At 39.7% G+C, this 19,153-nt stretch overlaps 1 protein-coding gene across 1 annotated transcript in view; it reads left to right on the top strand.

The window, feature by feature from the left end:
• Armc4 (armadillo repeat containing 4) overlaps positions 1-19,153 on the top strand; it is a 193,249-nt gene that overhangs the window by 88,777 nt on the left and 85,319 nt on the right. The window contains exon 16 of the mRNA XM_008850554.2: positions 16,893-17,007. Within this exon, the coding sequence (XP_008848776.1) occupies positions 16,893-17,007 (115 nt within the window). The remainder of the gene's footprint in view (positions 1-16,892; positions 17,008-19,153) is intronic.

Below are 19,153 nucleotides of genomic sequence, written 5' to 3'. Positions count from 1 at the left end.
ACACTTGCCTGTTGCATCTTGGGCTACCCTTATTCTTACTTTTCCTTGGTTCCTTTAAGTGTTCCCTTGTATATAGTATACAGATGGGTCTCGTTTGGTGATCTGAATTAAACAAGCTTTCATTTCAATAGGTTCGTATGCCACTCACAAATGTTTGTTCTCAATAATCTCACCTTTTTAACTGGTTGTGTTTTGCTGAATTTTCTATGGTTCTTTACAGGTTTATGGTCTTTGTGCTTTTGTTGCTGTTATTTAGGAAGATTTGCATTTTGTTCTATTGATTCTTTTTATATCTACATTTTTCTAATGCCCTTATTCTGTTTTCTTTTTAAGTTATTCACCAGTTTCCCATATTTGTTCCTATCTCTTCTATTTTTTGGTGTGTTTGTGTAGTGTGTACCTGTGTATGTAGACATGCTTAGCCATGTATTTGCATGTAGAGGCCAGGGGTCAATGCTGGATGTCTTATCCTATCACTTTCCATCTTATTTTTTTGAGACAAAGTCTTTCACTGAACCTGGAACTCACCATTTTAGATAGACCAGCTGGTCAACAAGTCCCCAGAATCTACCTGTCTCCACCCCCCAACTCAGGGGTTACAGATGTACCATCGTGTCTGGCTTTTACATAGGTTCTGAGGATCTAACCTTAGTTCCTCATGCTTGTGCAGAAAGCATTTTGCCCACGGAGCCATCTCCCCAGCCCCGCTTTCATTCACAGCTCTCACTATACAGTGATTACTGGGTTTGTTTTGTTTTTCTTTTCCTTTCTCTCCTATGCTTTGAATCATATGATATTGAATGTTTAATATTCAGACAGTATTGTTCCAACCTATACCCCTCCTTTGTTGCAATCTTAGATCAGTGATTGCCTATGTATATGCATGCATGTTTGTTAATGTACTATGTACACAGTGATGCCGATCATCAGGTTCTTGCTGGTTTGACAGTTATCTTTACAGTATTTAGAGCTGCTTTCCAGTAGAATCTTCAGAGATGGTTCCTTGGCTCATTCGTGCTACAGAAGTTTGTATTTTTATATAAATGCTTGGGGGCGGGGGTAACCTTGTCAGCTGTAATGTTTGCCTCCCACTCTCACTGAGTTAAATAATGACCCTGTTGTTGCCTTGCTTTATAACTTTAAAATGTTAATACTAATAACTTTTTCTTTATAAGTTATTTGGTATCTTTATTTGAGGGCCTTGGGTTTTTTTTTTTTGAGAATTTCATACATATTGTACTGAATTACTTCCATCCCTCCCAGTCTCCCTCCAACTCCACCCATGTCCTCCAATATGTAAGGGTTTTAAACTTATTTATTTGTTTGTTTGTTTGGTTTTATTTTAGTTTGCATGCATGTTTGAGTGTTTGCCTGCATGTATGAAAGTGTACCCATGTATGTGTTCAATACCCATAGATGCCAGAAGGGGGTGTCAGGCCTTCTGGAACTGGAGTTGCAGATGGTTGTTAGCCACCATGTGGGTGCTGGGAAACAAATCCAGGTCCTCTACAAGAGCATCCAGTGTTCCTAACCCCTGAACCATCTCTCCAGCACCAAGGGGTTTTTGTTTGAATTAAACAGATAATAACACTACCTTGCATATAGCATATACATGCTGTTTTGTGAGCATCATTGTATGTTTACAGTGTTAGTCTTGGAGTTGATAGCTCTGATATGTAAATGTTGGTTAACCTGAAGTATAGCTTATATAGAAAAGGCAGAAGGAAGGTTTTATTTTTCTTTTTCAAACAGAATCAACTTTCAAATACCTAAATTGTCAGAGACTGCCCCCAAGAAACTCCAATAGTGAAAAAAAATAGTTTTTCTCTCTTCTTTTTTCAAGAAAAGGAGATTATGAACTTACATATCTTCATAAATGTTTTAGTTCCCAGTGTTCTTTTACATAGAATACCTGGTATACATGACCCACAATGTGCTGAAATCCTGCTATTCTGAGTTATCTATTATTTCAAAATAACCTCAACATTTAAAGATTAGTTCTCAAAGGTATTTGCTATAAAAGAGTTAAGTATCATGTTCTTTAGAAGATAATTAGGGCAAAGTCTGTCAAACCCAGCATTCTAAGAAATTTTGCTCAACATTTACTTAAATGATGCACTAATTTCCTACAATTTATCCTGTAAAACATTTTCCTCCCACACATTGCTGAGCTGATTGTCACAGGTCCCATTGTCCTGTGATCAGGTGATTAAAACCTCTTTATACAGCACACCCAAGGATGGAATTTAATTTACCATGAGATCTGGAACTCTGAATTTCTTGTGTTCTGTGATTTAAATATAATTATGCTGCATTTATATAGCTTTAAAAGATTTTTTTCATTGGAATTATTTGTTCTTTGTAAAAAGGAAAAAAAAGTCAAGTTATTCTTTGTATACAGAAAAGTTTAATCTTTTTGTTTATTATACCTCACTACTGTATCAGAATGTAATATTGTATGTAATATAACAGATACTATATTCTATCTTAATACTCTTTAAAATAGTTTATTTATTATTTTTATTTTTATTTTATGTGTGTGAATGTTTTGCCTACATGTGTGTAAGTACACCCATGTTGTGCAATGCCCACAGAAGCCAGAAGAGGGTGTTGGATCCTCTGGAACAGGAGTTACTGATAGTTGTTAGCCACCACATGGGTGCTAGGAACTGAACACAGGTCCTCTGCAAGAGCAGCCAGTTCTCTTAGCTGCTTAGCCATCTCTAGTCATCACTATTCCAAGGATTTAATGTTTTTGCTTCACTGCACACATACACATATTCTCTCACACAGGGAAGAGTACTGAGGAGCCCATGACTCAGATACTGACCAAACATGTAATGCTGTTAATCCAAGATGGTGTTTTAAATATAGGAGAGATTTGGAATTACTGTAATTTTTCAGTTATTTTGATTGCCCATTGAATGCTGAAAAATGTTATTTTTATAAATTTGAAACAACGAACTGTTTTGTTTTAATGTATCAAAATTGCCATGATTCATCTGGATGGCAATGCTGCGTGGCACCCCTCCCCATCATCCAGCTTTTAGATTCTTTCTGTGCCCTCTTCTGTGATGTTCCCTGGGTTGTGTATGCATGTGTGTGTGTGTGTGTGTGTGTATGTGTTTGTGTGTATGTGTTTATATGTGTATGTGTGTGTATATGTGTATCTGTGTGTATATGTATTTATGTGTATATATGTGTGTGCATGTGTTTAAGTGTGTGTATATGTGTGTTTGTGTGTCTGTGTATGTGTGTACATGTGTGCTTCTGTACATGTATGTATGTGTCTGTGTATATTTGTGTATGTGTGTGTGTTACATACATTAGGGCTGAATACCTCACTGTCACTCACTCTCAGCGCTATGACCAGATGACTGTCTACTTTCACTGTCACTGTCTGCAAAGAGCAGCTTCTCTGTTCCAGGCTGAGAGAGCTACTAGTCTATGACCATGAATATAGGAACTTAGAAGGCAGTGGACAACATGTCCATCTAGGGAGGCAACAGTGTTATGTCCCCCTTGAGCCCATGATCTCTCTGGCAATAGCTTTTGACTAGGCTTATCAAACCAGGTATGCCTTCGCTCTTATGGAATGGGCCTCCAGTCACAAAGATGTTCATCACATCCCATTATTGACAAATGGGCATCGTCTGACCATGGCCTAGTTTTAAAAATAAACTGTGAATACAGAAAAATGATATTTATATCTTTGTTATTTGGTGAAACAAAGAAGAATGTGTAGCAGAGTCACATGCCACCCACGAAACCAAAAATGCCTGTTTTTTGGTCCCTCACAGAAGAAGGTTGTCAGCCTTTACACTGCTCCAGTAGTTAATTAATATTACTCTTTTTAAGATTTTGTTTTTCTCTATTATCAATTATGCATTACATTTTACCTTAATTATTACTATCTATTGTATTTATGTGGGGTTTAATTTTGCTTCTTTTTCTAGCTTTTTTGTTTTTTGGTCTTTTTGAGACAAGGTTTCCCCATAGCCACAGCTGGCCTGGATTTGCTAATGGAGACCAGGCTGGCCTCAAACTCACAGAGATCCACCTGCCTTTGCCTCCCGAGTGCTGGGATTAAAGGCGTGTGCTACCACGCCCGGCTCTTTTTCTAGCTTTTTAACATAAAAGCCACAGTGTTTTCTCAACTCTCTTCTCACATAATTGCTTAGAGTTTTATGTTTTCCTCAGAAGTACTGTTTTAGCGTCACAAACACATTAAATTTCTGTTTTAATATTCATCTATTCAAAATATTTCTTACTTTTAATTTTAATATTAATAATGTTTTTAAAAATTATGCACATATCATACTTGCACATATTTATGGAGCACATAGGATACTAACAATCCATGTGTGTAATACACAGTGGCCGGGGCATTTCCATCTCTTGAGTATTTGTCATTTCTGTGTGCTGGGGAGATTTGAACACAAACCTCTTTTTCTTTGTAAAATACACAATTGTTATTAATGATATTCACCCCACTGAACCCTAGACTTTTCCAACGGTGTTTTGTCTTATCTCCCTCTTTCTCCCCTTCAGTTCCTAGACTCCATCGACCACTATTTCATTCTCTGCTTGTGTGAAAGGGACATTTTCCGTTGTTTTCCACAGATGGCTGAGAACAGGTAATGCTGTCTTTTCTCATTTGGTTTAGTTCACTTAAGATAATACCTGCTATTTTCATCTATGCTGCTGCAAAATCACAGGATTTCATTCTCTCTGTAGCTGAACATGTTCTGTTGTGGATCCGTACTGCATTTCCTTTAGTCTTCCCCAGATGGCAGACATTTAACAGCGGTTTCATATCTTAACCACTGTACACTGCCGGTGGGAATGCAAATGCATGCAACCATTATGGAAAGCAGTATAGAGAACTCTTAAAAAACTGAAAATGAGCTGGGAGTGGTGGTGCACACCTTCAATCCCAGCACTCAGGAGGCAGAGGCAGGAGGATCTCTGTGAGTTCAAGGCCAGCCTGGTCTACATAGCGAGTTCCAGGCCAGCTGGGGCTATAGGGAGACCCTCAAAAATACCAAAAACAAACAAACAAACTAACTAACTAACTAAAAATGAATCTACCATATGATGCAGTCTTACCACTCCTTGGCATATACCCAAAGGATTCACCCTGTGGAGATGAGATACCTGTAGAGATACAAGTATATCCATGTTTTTTGCTGCTTTTCACAATAGCTAAGAAATGGAAACAACCTAAATGTCCCTCAACTGAGGACTGGATAATGAGAATGTGGTACATTTACACAATGATAAGAAAAGAAAGAGCAGGAAAGAGGGGGATGGTAGGGAACAGATGTTATTGGGGGAAGGTAGGGAAAGTGTGGGGGGGTGGCTGGCAGAAGAGGAGGGAGGAACATGCAGGGGACCATGGGGGTGGGGGCGGGAACTCAGGAGAGAGGGAATGGTCAGAGGCAGGTGTTAGGGAGAAGGGGGAAATGGGGGTACTTGTACTGGGGAAGAAGGGGGGAGGTTGGATGGGGAGGGCGGAGAGAGATAAATGGAGCTTGAGTGGTGTGGTAAGCCAGTGGGAAATGTGTTGGTTCAGGAGCACCCTGAGAAATACACATCTGGTATCTGAGCACCAGTGCACGTGTATCCATGGGGGCACTGTATGGCAAGGAGTGCGGTGTCAGACAGGAGAGACTTCCTTTTGAGTTGTTGGTCAGAGTAGTCCAAGAGACTCCCAAAATAACACAGGCTATTGCTGGAGCCCTTAGTTATCTCCCAGAACTTGAAGCTAAGACCCTACTGCTGAAAACAGGACATACTTTGGACACAAGACTTGGAGCAATGGAGCTGGAACTGACCTGAAAACCACTAGAGGATACTATGCAAGCTGCTAAGGGAAAAAAACAATCAATAGTCCTACCCATCTCTAAAGCCTAAAAACCACAATGATTGTCACAGCAAACTATCTCTATTGGTGCAGTAGTGGCACTTGTTATCTGGGAGGCAATCAACAGCTATTTAATTGGACTTAAAACCTTCTCAATGGGAGAACTCATGGTGGCACTCATGGTGGCACTGTAAATACAGCCAAATGTACATCACTGGAGAGGTCATAGGTCCTAGAGAAAACCCTATCTCTGTCATATCTCTAGACAAATGAAACTTCTTACCATATGCTAAATATGGATCCTTATATTTACAGACAAGCGTACCATACACCACTCATCAAAGAAGCTTCTTTTTGCAGCAGATGTATGCTATTACAGAGTTCCACAACTGGTCACATACAGAGAATATATGTGTCACCCAGCCCTAGGTGACACATTTACAGTGGAACCTCTACACCTAAGCCTCATGGAACATAGAGGAACGTGGTGAATAGTAGTGCATCCCCCAACTCTCTCCAGAGAAGCTGCCTTATACAGCAGAGTATGATACATACAGAAGGAGACGACTAGCTAAGTTTTAGAGAATAAGAGATTGCAGAGTGTGTGTCCCTGTTTAGGACTCCTATATTAAACCTCATCTACCCACTGCTCAGGGAACATGTAGAAGAGGAGGCCAAAAGATTGTAAGAGCCAGGGTTGGTCCATGAACATAGGGAAACAGAACCTTTCAGGCCACTGGAAGCTTGTTCATGTGAACTTGCAGCAACGATGGGGTGTACAAGGCTCATGCTGACTCAATCAGACAAGGGCCCAGTGTGGAGTGAGGGAAATGGGTGGCAAGCTGGCCCTAGCCTGTGAACCACTGGCAACTGATTACTGCTGGGTGAGGAAGAGTAGATCTTCTTTGATCTCTAGATAGGCTAACTTGACTCCAGCAAATGAACTTGCATTGAAGGACATCTGGGTAAAAATGCTTGACTGGATAAGACTTAGTATATATGACAGAATACATGAGGTCCTGTGGAGGGAATATGGGGGCATTGATGGGGAAGGGGGGTCTAAATTTTATTAAGAACTATTGTATGAAATGCACAAAAACTCAATAAAATATGTCTTAAAACTAAAAATTAATAATAATATGGTATCTGGAAAATACTCAAAGTTTTGGAAATTAAGCAACTGCTGAAAATAACATATGCAAAAAGATAGTAAATGCAGGTATCAAAGAGATCAAAAAGGAACGTTCACATCTGTGTTTACAACAGTGCTGTGTACAGTGGTTAAGATATGAAACCGCTGTTAAGTGTCTGTCATCTGGGGAAGGCTAAAGGAAATGCAGTACGGATCCACAACAGAACATGTTCAGCTACAGAGAGAATGAAATCCTGTGATTTTGCAGCAGCATAGATGAAAATAGCAGGTATTATCTTAAGTGAACTAAACCAAATGAGAAAAGACAGCATTACCTGTTCTCAGCCATCTGTGGAAAACAACGGAAAATGTCCCTTTCACACAAGCAGAGAATGAAATAGTGGTCGATGGAGTCTAGGAACTGAAGGGGAGAAAGAGGGAGATAAGACAAAACACCGTTGGAAAAGTCTAGGGTTCAGTGGGGTGAATATCATTAATAACAATTGTGTATTTTACAAAGAAAAAGAGGTTTGTGTTCAAATCTCCCCAGCACACAGAAATGACAAATACTCAAGAGATGGATGTTCCCCTTTCTCGGCACCCTCACCAGTCTTGGTGTCTTTTGTTCTCTTGATTTTAGCCAGTCTGACTGGGGTAAGACAAAATCTTAAAGTGGTTTTTTAATCTGCTTTTCTCTAATTGCTAAGGATGTTGAGCACTTTTTAAGGTATTTGTTAGCCATTTCCATTTCTTTGTTTGAGAACTCTCTGTTTGGATCCATAACCCATCTTTTTATTGAGTCATTTATTTTCTTGTTTCTTTGTTTTTGAGTTCTTTGTATAGTCTGAATATTAATCTTCTGTAGAATGTGTAGCAGGTAACAATTTTCACCCCCTCTGTGGGTTTCCTTTTCATTTTTTTCTCTATACAGAAGCTTTGTAGCATAACGAAGTCCCACTTGTTGATTGTTGACTTTAATTCTTGAGAAACTGATGTTTGATTTAGAAAGTCCATTCCTACACCTATATGTTATGGGGTACTGCCTATGTTTTCTTCTAGCAGTTTCAGAGTTTCCAGTTTTATATTGAGGTCCTTGATCCATTTGGAGTTGACTTTTTTGCAGGGTGAAGGATAAGAATCCAATTTCATTCTTCTATAGGTGGAGATTCGGTTTGGCCAGCACCATTTGTTGAAGATGCTGTCTTTCCTTCGTTGTGTGTTCGTGGCCCCTTTGTCAAATATCAGGTGACTGAAATTGCATGTACTCATGTTTGGGCCTTCAGTTGTGTTCCATCAATCTATGTGTCTGTTTTTGTGCTGTGTTGCTTTTATGACTATAACTCTGTAATATAGTCCGAGATCTGATACAGTAATCCCCCAGCATTGCTCTTCTTACCCACGATTGCTTGGCTATTCGGGATCTTTTGTGATTCCATATGAATTCTTGGATTTTTTTTCTAGTTCTTTGAAGAATATCCTGGGTGTTTTGATTGGCATTGCATTGAACCTATAGATTACTTTTGGTAAGACAATCATTTTCACAATGTTAATTCTACTAATTCATGAGAACGTTAGGTCCTGCTATCTCCTGGTGTCTTCCGCTATCTCTTTCTTTAAAGATTTAAAATTTTCATTGTAGAGATCTTTAATGTCTTTGGTTAGGTTTAGTCCTAGATACTTTAGTTTTTTTGAAGCTATTGTGAATGGGAGGGTTTCCTTGAATGCTTTTCCTGATTGTTATTGGTATGTAGAAAGGCTACTGATTTTTGTAAGTTGATTTTGTTACCTGCCACTTCACTGAAAGTATTAATCATTTCTATTAGTTTTCTGGTGGAACTTTTGGGATATCTTATGTATAATATCATGTAATCTGCAAATAGTGATATTTGACCTCTTCTTTCCCAATTAGTATCCCTTTAATTTCCTTCTCTTGTCTTATTGCTCTACCAAGAGCTTCCAGCACTATACTGAAAAGGAGTGGAGATAGTGGACAGCCATGTCTTGTTTCCTGATTTTAATGAGAATGCTTTCATTTTTTCTCCATTTAGAATGATGTTTCCTGTGGGTTTGTTATATATAATTTTTTATGTTGAGATATGTTCCCTCCAGTCCAATTATCTCTAGGACTGAATGCATGTTTTGTCAAAGCTCTTTTCTGCATCTATTGAGATGATTGTGTGATTTTTGTCTTTAAGTTTATTTATGTGATTTATTACACTTATTGACTTATGTCTTTATTACATTTATTGACTTATGTATATTAAACTATCCCTGCATCTCTGGAATAAAGCCAACTTGATTATGGTGATCTTTTTTTTTTTTTTTTTTTGGCCTTTTTGAGACAGGGTCTCCCTGTAACCACAGCTGAGCTGGAACTCACTATGTAGACCAGGCTGGCCTTGAACTCACAGAGATCCACCTGTCTCTGCCTCCCGAGTGCTGGGATTAAAGGCGAGCACCACTATGCCCGGCTCTCTTTTTGATGTGTGTCTGTATGCAGTTTGTGAGTACTTTGTTGAGAATCTTTGCGTCTATGTTCATTAAGGATATGGGCCTATAGTTTTCTTTTAATTTCTAGTTTAAAGCCCTAAGGTCAGAGAAGATACCTTCTGTGATTTCAGTTCTTATTTAGTTCAGCTATATATGGTCTGTTTTTGTAAATAATATGTTTACATTGTGGAATTATATATATTTACATTATATATATATATTCTGATGTAGTTTGATGTAGCATTTACAAAATGTTGTTTAGGGCTGAGGATGTAGTTCAGTAGTAGAGTATTTGTCTAACATATGCAAGGCCTGGTGGGTTCAGTCCCAACAAAATAAAACAAAGAAGCTAGTTGTATCCTTAATCCTCTCTATATTTACTTTGTTTTTAATTTTTTTATTTTGCGAACCGCTAAGACAGTGTATATAAACATTTTCATCACGGTTGTAGATTTCTTTCTCGTCTTCTCTCTGTGAGCAATGTTTTTCATTGGCAGTAGGAGGCTAACATCTGTTTTTCCTCATCTGCTATCTCCCAGCACTTGCCAGTCTTTACCTCCCCAACTTGAGCTCACCCTGCTGAGGCTCTGACTCACCGTCACATTAGTCAGGTTTTTTGCTGTAGTGAAAAATTCCTGAGAAAAATCACTTAAGGGTGGAAAGGCTCATTTCGGCTCAGGGTTTCATTGCTCTCTCCGTTGCTTCCAGGCTGTGGCAAAGTTCAGCAGTGTGCAGGGACTGCACAGTGAGCTGCATGCTTCATGGTGGCGGGAGAGAGAGAAGGGATGGTGGAGACCTGTGGACAGGGAGTACCTTTCAAGGGCATGAATAGGTTTTCAGTTTTGTTTTTGTGTTGCTCTACCCCTGAGCTGCGCTCCCAGCCTGTTTGTTTAGCTCACAGTTCTGGAGGCTTTGGGGAGGCTGGAGAACACAGCACAGGTAGACAGTGAGACCCATCTCACTATGTCATCCCATGGAGGAAGGCAGGACAAGATGAGGACTGTTACCCAAATTTTGCTGCTTGTAGAAAATTTTCATTCCTTTAAAAACAAATTTTGTATTGTTCGGAGAAATTCATACAATGTATTTGATCATATCAGACCCCTCCCCCATCTCCGTCTCCACCCCAACTTCAGGTCTTCCAACATTCTTTGTCATTTTAAAAGTCCTATCAAAATCTAATAAGTGTTTCCTAAGTGCTCTCCTCATACCAGAATCTCAGCAATGTGGTTATGTGTGCATAGGTGCAGCTTTTTAAATCATTATTGCTGTTTATCTCAGTGTTTGCTGAGCTTCCTGGACTTGTGGATTAATGTCCTCTGTCAATTTGGGAATAATTTCAGCTATTGTCTTCACATATAACCTTTTATCCTTTCTTCTCTTCCTCATATTCCAATGAGACATATTGTTGCATTTAATACTACCCACCCCTGCATATGACTCTGCTTCTCCCCTGCCCTTTAAAAAACTTTTTTTTCCTTATTTGATTTTCAGACATTGTCCTGCATTTTTTGGAGAACTTTAAGTGAGCTTTAGTTGAAGAGGAAAACTCTATAAAATGTGAGCTAGTAAAACACAAAGATAGACAAACTGAAAAAGTCTCTTACAATTTTGAAATAATACTTTTAGATGGGAATAATTCAAAGATGCTGATACTAAAAAATACAGAAAGGCTACTGGGACAGGACATAACTTACTCAGCGAAGATGGAAACCCGCATCTTTACAATGGCAAGATCTAAGGGTCACCAGCATAGCTAAATGGTAAGCTTTGCTATGCTGAGTTGGACAGCAGAGCATCCCTTGTTGAACAGTGTCCTACAGTGCCTGCTGTGTCGTTAGTTGCTATTTCCTGGTGATTGGATGAATGAATGATTTTTTTTTTCTGGCTAGAATTTTCTAGTCTGAGCATCTTGCTTCCATCAATGGTAGAAAGACAAGCAAGAAAATCCTGACTTCCCTCCAGTGGCTCTCCCATACATATCTTTAGATTTGGTTGCTCTTGTCCTCTTTAAAATAATATGTAGGGATAAAAACATGAAAGCTTTAGGGAATTTTTAGAGCAGAATTCTTTCTTAATCAGCCTTCCCAGAGGGATGAGCATTTCAATTCTGACATTTGTGTTCCTCTTTATACTGAATGTCGGACTGGTTTCAAAATCTACAGATTTTAGTTGCATCTCGTAATGCTGTGGTTTAAGACTATCTTGTGCTGTTGGGCCACTTGATGTCATTGTACCAGCCACACTTTGCCTGACCTATACTATAATCAAACAACAGTATTTATCAATGTCAGCAAATACCATAAAATTTTTACAAAACATGGAAAATTGTGATTTCAAAATAGATACATTGGTTTTGCCAGAAAGCACCATACAGCCTTACCCACGCATGCCCACAAATGGAAACAGATTGTTCACACTTGTGACCACAGTGGGCAAGGAGCTGGCCAGACTTCTTATCAGCCCTGTCAAATGTTCATAGGACAGAAGAGGCCAGGAAACATAACTAGCAGCTACATCCTTTTGAATTTTGGTGTTTTGTTTGTTTCTTTGTTTCATTGGGGTAGTTATTTTTTTTAGGTAAGGTCTCTCTCATGTAACCAAGTCTGGCCTCTTACTTTCTTTGTAGCTAAGGATAACCTTGAACTTTTGAGCACCCTCGCCTCTAAAGCACTGGAATTCCAGGTGTGTGTCACGGAGCCCAGTTTTGTCTTTGATTTTTTTTTTAAATAGCCAGAATATGGACATCTAGTCATCTTCCTCAACCTGTTATTCTGCCAACAGTTTGTTCATTTAGTGTTTGTAGTGAATTTAGAAAACACAACAAACCCTGATAATGAAAACTGAATATATTTCTTGTTTCTGAATGCCTAATTCTTAGTGTTTAGTGAACTTTCATAGAGTTTCATGAGCAATTATTTGGGTACAGAGAATTGGAAGGAATAAAACGTCTCCTGAAAAAGATTATTGAACTCATCATTAAAAAATATCATTGATTTTCTGAGAATTTCATATATTTTGATCATATTCAGAACCCCACCTCTATCTCCACTCTCCTCTTAACCCTCCCCCATTTCATGTCCTCTATTATCTTTTTTATAGGTCTATCTAGTCTATTTTGTGTGTCTGAATGCCCTTCATTGTGAGTTCATCCCTTGGTGAGCCTGGTCAACCCACCCATCTTCACAACCTCAAAGAAAACTAGTTCCAATAGTTCCTCACCTAGGATTGGAGCTTCTTGCCCACCTTTTCCCACTCCATGCTAGGATTTTGTCTGGCTTGAGTTTGACTAGGTCTTGTGTATGCTGTCAGAGTTGTTGTGAGTTCATATGAGTAACTGCCCTTCTGTTTGAAAAACTCTGTTTCCTTGCAATTATCCACCATGCCTGGCTCTTACAGTCTTTCCACCCCCTCTTCTACAATGATTCCTGAGACTTGGTAGGCAAGGGTTTAATATAGGTGTCCCATTCAGGGCTAAGCATTCCACAGTCTCTTATTCTCTGCCTATTGACCAGTTGTGGGTCTCATGGCTAATTCCCATCTGCTGCAAGAAGCTTCTCTGATGAGAGTTGGGATATTTGTTAATCTATGGCTATAACAGTCATAGATTAAGAGTCTGTTTAATGCTTTGTCCATTTAGCAGAATAAAAGTAATAAGTTCTCTCCTATGGCCTGTGACTTGTCTAGCCACAGGTTCGTAGGCCTGATATCAGTGCCAAGTATAGGCTCTATCTTGAGAATTGGACCTTAAATCCAACCAGAAAGTGGTTGGTTACTATCATAACATTTATGTCACTATTACACCAGTGGGCATTACTCTTGCTAGGCCAGTTGTTATTGTAGCTCACAGAGGTCACAGCTGGCCTAGACTGATGATTACTTGTATCTTCTAGGAGCATATGGAAGCAACTTTCAGCGTTATGAAAGCTAGGCAGTTGAGATGAAGCTTTGAAGTCAGTACCAGCTTGATTCCCCCTTGTTTGTTCTAGTGACTCATGTGTGTAGTATCTTCAGCAATATGACCTTACTATCAGGTTCTGACAGGTAACCAAGAGTGGTAATAGCCAGCATTGTTTAAGGGCTTATAGGGCCCCCATGGTCAACAACTCCCAAAAAGGCATTCCCTTCCTGACACTGGGCTTTTCATTCACTATCCTATGGTGTCTGGTAGGGGTATTGTCCCTACATAATTAGCTCCACTTAAACTCTATTTTTTTTAATTCTTTGGTCACTTTGAGATAGGATCCCCCTGTAGCCCCAGCTAGCCTGGATTGGGCTGGCCTGGATCTCACAGAGACCTGCCTGCCTCTGCCTCCTGAGTGCTGGAATTAAACACATGTGCCACTGTGCCCAGGGAACCTCTTTTTATAGTGTATAGGTATATATTTTAAAATGATCCTATAGTGGTAGGCTTCAAGCTAACTTTTTCAAAAGGTCTTTAGTGCTAGTTTTCCCTCCCCACAGTCCTTCCCCTGCCCTGCCCTCCCGTTCCCCACCACATTAACCCTTCCTGCTGCATTTTTCACCTTTTCTGCGTTTATTTTTTAATATCTTATTTATTATTTTTGTTTTCTCTGTATGTGTGTTTTCCCTGCTTGTGTGTAAGTGCACCTGTGTCATACAATGCCTGCAGAGATCAGAAGAGAGTGTCAGATCCCCTGGAACTGGTGTTGCGGACAGTTGTTAGCCACCATGTAGGTCCTGGGAACCGAACCTGGGTTCTCTGCAAGAGCAGCCAGTGCTCATAACCCCTGAGCCATCTCTCCAGCCCCCATTTCCCCTTTATATCACTGAATTCTATCTCCCCTCCCCATGGCCACTTAGTACTTTCTTGACCTCTGTGGATTTCCAATTGAAACACACATATCTAAAGAGAATTGAGTTTTGTTTATTTTATGTTTATTTTTATTTTTTTGAGACAGAGTCTCCCTGTAGCCCCAGCTGGCCTGGAACTTGCAATGGATAGCAGGCTGGTCTTGATCTCACAGACATTCACCTGCCTCTGCCTCCCGAGTGCTGGGATTAAAGATGTATGTCACCACAACTGGCAAGCATTGAGGTTTTAATGCCATGTAGTTGATGGGAAGTCGCTGGTCCTTGAAGGATCTTTTGGTTGTGAATTGCTCAGCAGGGGTTGATGGGACGTGCAAGGCGCTGTCATGTACAGAAACACATGTCCCTAGGATCCCACTCATAAAGAGCTAGTGCATAAGGTTTGAAAGTCCTTTGGGAAAGATTATTTCACAGGGATTTGTAGCATGGATAGAAATGGAGAAAAGCTGAAGACATAAAGCCAAGGTGTGTGGGTTCTGCAGCGATGCTGATTGCAGACAGTGAAGATCAGGGTCTGGGGACTGGCATGGGGAATGAAGTGGGAAGCCAGTGGTCTCATGTAGAAGGTGGAGACAGGGAAGGGGAAGACTAACTTGTAAAGTTTTCTGCTCCTGACTCAGTTCCCGTGTGTGCAAATGTTGTTCAATAATATGTTCCTTATACTATGCTATTACTCTGTCCTGTGTTATCTTTCAAGACATCAATAATGGAGCCACAATCCTCATTCCTTATAGCTAAGTGGCTAATGAATTGCCTAGGCTTTGGGATGAAAGAGGGACAGTAGATCTACTTTACAACAGATAGTAGATTTTTGTATCTAATTGTGAAATTTTGTCTGGGGAAGAGGTTGTCTGGGTGTGTGGTATCCTTTCTCCTTATTTATTATTTATTTATTCATTGTTTATTTATTTAATTTGTGTATGTATGTGTGTGCATGCACATGTACGCATGTGTGCATAGCATATATACATGCTCCCGTGGGTATATGCACACATGCATTTGGAGGCCAGAGGTTGACATCAAATGCCTTCCTCAATTCCTTCCACCTTATTTTATTTATTTTAATTCTATTTATTTATATTTATTTTATATGTATGAGTGTTTTGCCTACATGTATGTAAGTGCACCCATGTCATGCAATGCCTGTGAAGGCCAGAAGAAGACATCAGATCCCCTGGAACTGGACATTTGTTGCCACCATGTGGGTGTTGGGAATGAATCCAAGTTCTCTAGATAAGCAGCGGGTATTCTTAACTGCTGAGCCAGCCCCTATTTATTTATTTTTTATTAAAAATTTTAATTATGTGTGTGCCTGTGTCAGGGTATGTGCTAGAAGAGGGCATTGGATTCTGTGGCGCTGGAGTTATATATAGGTGGTTGTTAGCTACCCAATGTGGTTGCTGAGAACTGAACTCCAGTCTTCTGCAAGAGCAGCAAGTGCTCTTAACTACTGAGCCATCTCTGTAGCCCCAAGAAGTCATTTTGTTAAGAGTCAGATTATATATATAGGATGTTTGCATCACCCATTTGACAAAGTTATGCAAAACTGATATCCTACTTGGAACCTTTGAAATAATACATGATTTTTTTCTGGCAGACTCATCTCAAGTAATCTAGAAATGTAGATGTTTATAATGTCAGTTTTCAAGAAAGATTTTGTAAAATTAGTAGAATTTATTCTCTCTGTGGCTAAATACTACATGTGTTCAATTGAACTAGAGATTAAAAGTCAAAGGAATTTTGATGTTCTTTATCTGTCTTCATCTGCTTTGAATTTTATGGATCTTTGTGAACAAAACCATGTTTATAAAGGACACTAAGGTTGGCAAAGCCTCTTCCTCCACCTCAAGTGCTTGGTGGACCTCACTGCAAGGTCATACTCCCTGAACTGATTGACATAAACAGAAGACAGATGGCGGAGAGATGGCCTTGATGATAATTATTTTTCAGCTAGTCATGAAGATATTTTGATTACAGTATGCTGGAGCAATTACAACACAGTTTGCAATGTTAAGCTTGCTGGGAAGCGAGCATATGGAAAACAAGTTATGCGTTATTTGTGCCCAACAAAGGATGCACTGTAGTGTAACGATTTTAATTCCTAATGCTAGAATTGGGTGGAAGGCGTTTCGAATATGTCACACAGCAAGGTAAGTCAGTTAAATACAGACCAGATGAAAAGGCAGCTGTGCAGCTCTGAGGCACAAATTCTTGTTTTGGAAAGTATCTAGGTGTTGTCATGTGGGAGAAACCAGTATTTTTATATTTAACCAACAGTTTGTGTACAACTAGTTAAGAAACTGTGTGGCTTGATTTTAAGTTTATGTGACTCAGAATTATCATGAAGCTTGCTTTCTGAATCCTGATAGTTTAAAACTGAAATCAGAGGGCTGGACCATTCCCTAGTATGCTATAATCCAGCTGGTCCCACCCAAGTATTGAGAAAAAAGAGCCAAGCAAAATGTCAGAGGAGGAAAAAAATAACTAGAATTGCATGAATAAGTAGGCTACTTAAATTTCCCTGTCAACTTGCTAATTAAAGTTACACCATTATTTTTGCTTTCTCTCTAGGATAATCGATCACTTAGATGGAGTTCGTATGTTATGGTCTCTGCTGAAAAACCCGCAACCAGATGTGAAGGCCAGTGCAGCGTGGGCGCTCTGTCCATGCATTGAAAATGCAAAGGTAGAAGAAACCACAAGCTGGTCTCTCTAGAACCTCTAAGATGATGCCACCTCAGGCTACTGCTTGCTTTGGACTGGCTTTTGGTCAGCTTTTCGAGCAATGCCTTCTGTTGGTCATTTGAAATGTGCCAGATGGAACTAGACTGAAGTGACAGCGCTGAGGTCTGCTTGTTCTTGGCTCAGGAGGGACGAGAAAACTGGCTGCCTTTCCTGCAGCTTCCAGAGAGGGCAAGCTTGACTGTTCCCCTGGGGTTACAGCCACAGGACAGACTACTCAGGCCTCTGCGACCTTGAGAAATCCACAGTTTTCCCCCAGGATCACTTTTCTTCTCAGGAATGACAGGGTTAGAAATTTCTGACATCTAGTTTAGTTTTTCACATGTACATTTTATTATGCTCTTTAAAAATTTCTTTTCTTTTGCTTTTTTTTTTTGTGGTGCTGGGGATGGAATCCTGGTCTCAAGCATGCTGAGAAAGTGCTCGGCCACATCTTACTCTTCTTTATTTTGTTTTGAGACAGACTCCTGCTAAATTGCCTAGGCTGGCTTCAGCTTGGCTCTCTGTAGTCTACGAAGGCCTGGAGCTCGGATCCTCCTCCTTCAGCCTCCTGAGTAGCTAGGATGTTAGGCATGTGCTGCCACACTGGGCCTGACTCTCTTATCTAACATTTTCCATCGTTTAGAGATTTCTCTTAAAGATTCTTGCTGCTGAAGCTGTTTCTTTCTGTTGAAAATTTTTCTAAAGGATTTAATTTCTATAATAAGTTTAATATGACCTAAATGTCACCCTAAATGTAAAGCATGAGTTGTGACAAATGCCAGGAAAAGAAGTGTTTGCAGTCACAAAACCTTAACTGAACCACTCTTAATCACAGCAAAAATAAATGAATAAATTATAAAGATCTCAAATGTTCACCCCAAATGCACAATAGGATTCCAGTCTGTTCATACCATATCATACAATATAGTGTCATTGGTACCAAAGGGCAGTCATTTAGTGCTCTTGAAAACTGAAAAGAGGATCTTGTCTAGTCTGCTTTCTGTTGTTGTGATAAAGAACCAGCCAAAAACCAAATGGGGGAAATGGGTTTATATTCAGCTTACAACTCCCAGGTCACAATCTATCACTGAGGGAAGTCAGGGCAGGAACCTGGAGGCGGGAACTGAAGCAGAGACCATGGAGGAATACCACTTACTGGCTTGTTCTCCTCGGCTTGCTCAGCTACTTTTCTTATACAGCCCAGGCCTGCCTGGCAAGGAGTGGCACCAGCCACTGGTCTGAACCCTCCCACATAAATTTAGCAATTAAGAAAATGCCTCACAGACATGGCCACAGGTCTCTTTTCCCAGGTAACTCTGGTTTATGTCAAGTTGAGAAAAACTAAGAGCACAGACCTTAAATATGAGAATTTTTGTGGTCATTGACCATTGCTGTTTACATTGAAAGTTTAAGCCAGATGGCACTGGGTGAAATAATTCCAATTTAGGGGACAGTTCATTATGGGAAAGGAACGTGTGTCTATCATTTAACTGTCAAGCTTTCAAATTATCTGTCTACCAATCTCTATCTGCCATCTATCTATCCAACCGTCTATGTTGAGCTAGCAGTTATCCATCCATCCATCATCTGTCTTCTATGTACAGATATACATATAGGTCTACAGAGGAAGTACAGAGGTGGAGAAAGCAAACCATGGGTTATCACTGTACTTTAGTCTTACAAGCACGTTGATCTAAGCAGCATAAAAAATTTGTGGAATGCCAATCAAAAGCTCTATAATGTAAAATTCTATGGGGCGGGGGGAGTCCAGTGAGATCAAAGTCAAGAACCTTGTGGGAAGAGCAATCACAAAGAGCCAGATTCTTATTCATCCAGGCAGCAAACACATGGCCTTTCTGTTTATCTGTCTGTCCACTGATCACACATCCAGCTTTGATTCTGAATTCAGAACTTAGAAAGCTATCAACAGGGTCTGAGCCAATATCCTTATGTGAGCTTGAAAATTTGAAGTCAGATTGGCCTAGCAGATTACTAATTTGGCTGAACATTTCAACAATAAAGACTTGGCCTTCTGACTGGGTGATATAGAAGATATTTCTATAAATCGAATGAACTAAATTCTTAGAGTCAAAATTTTGATGTTGCAC

This window comes from Nannospalax galili, unplaced genomic scaffold, assembly GCF_000622305.1.
Source record: "Nannospalax galili isolate Female #2095 unplaced genomic scaffold, S.galili_v1.0 scaffold43, whole genome shotgun sequence".
NCBI classification, from domain to species: domain Eukaryota; kingdom Metazoa; phylum Chordata; class Mammalia; order Rodentia; family Spalacidae; genus Nannospalax; species Nannospalax galili.
This window is presented reverse-complemented; position numbering and strand designations above follow the sequence as displayed.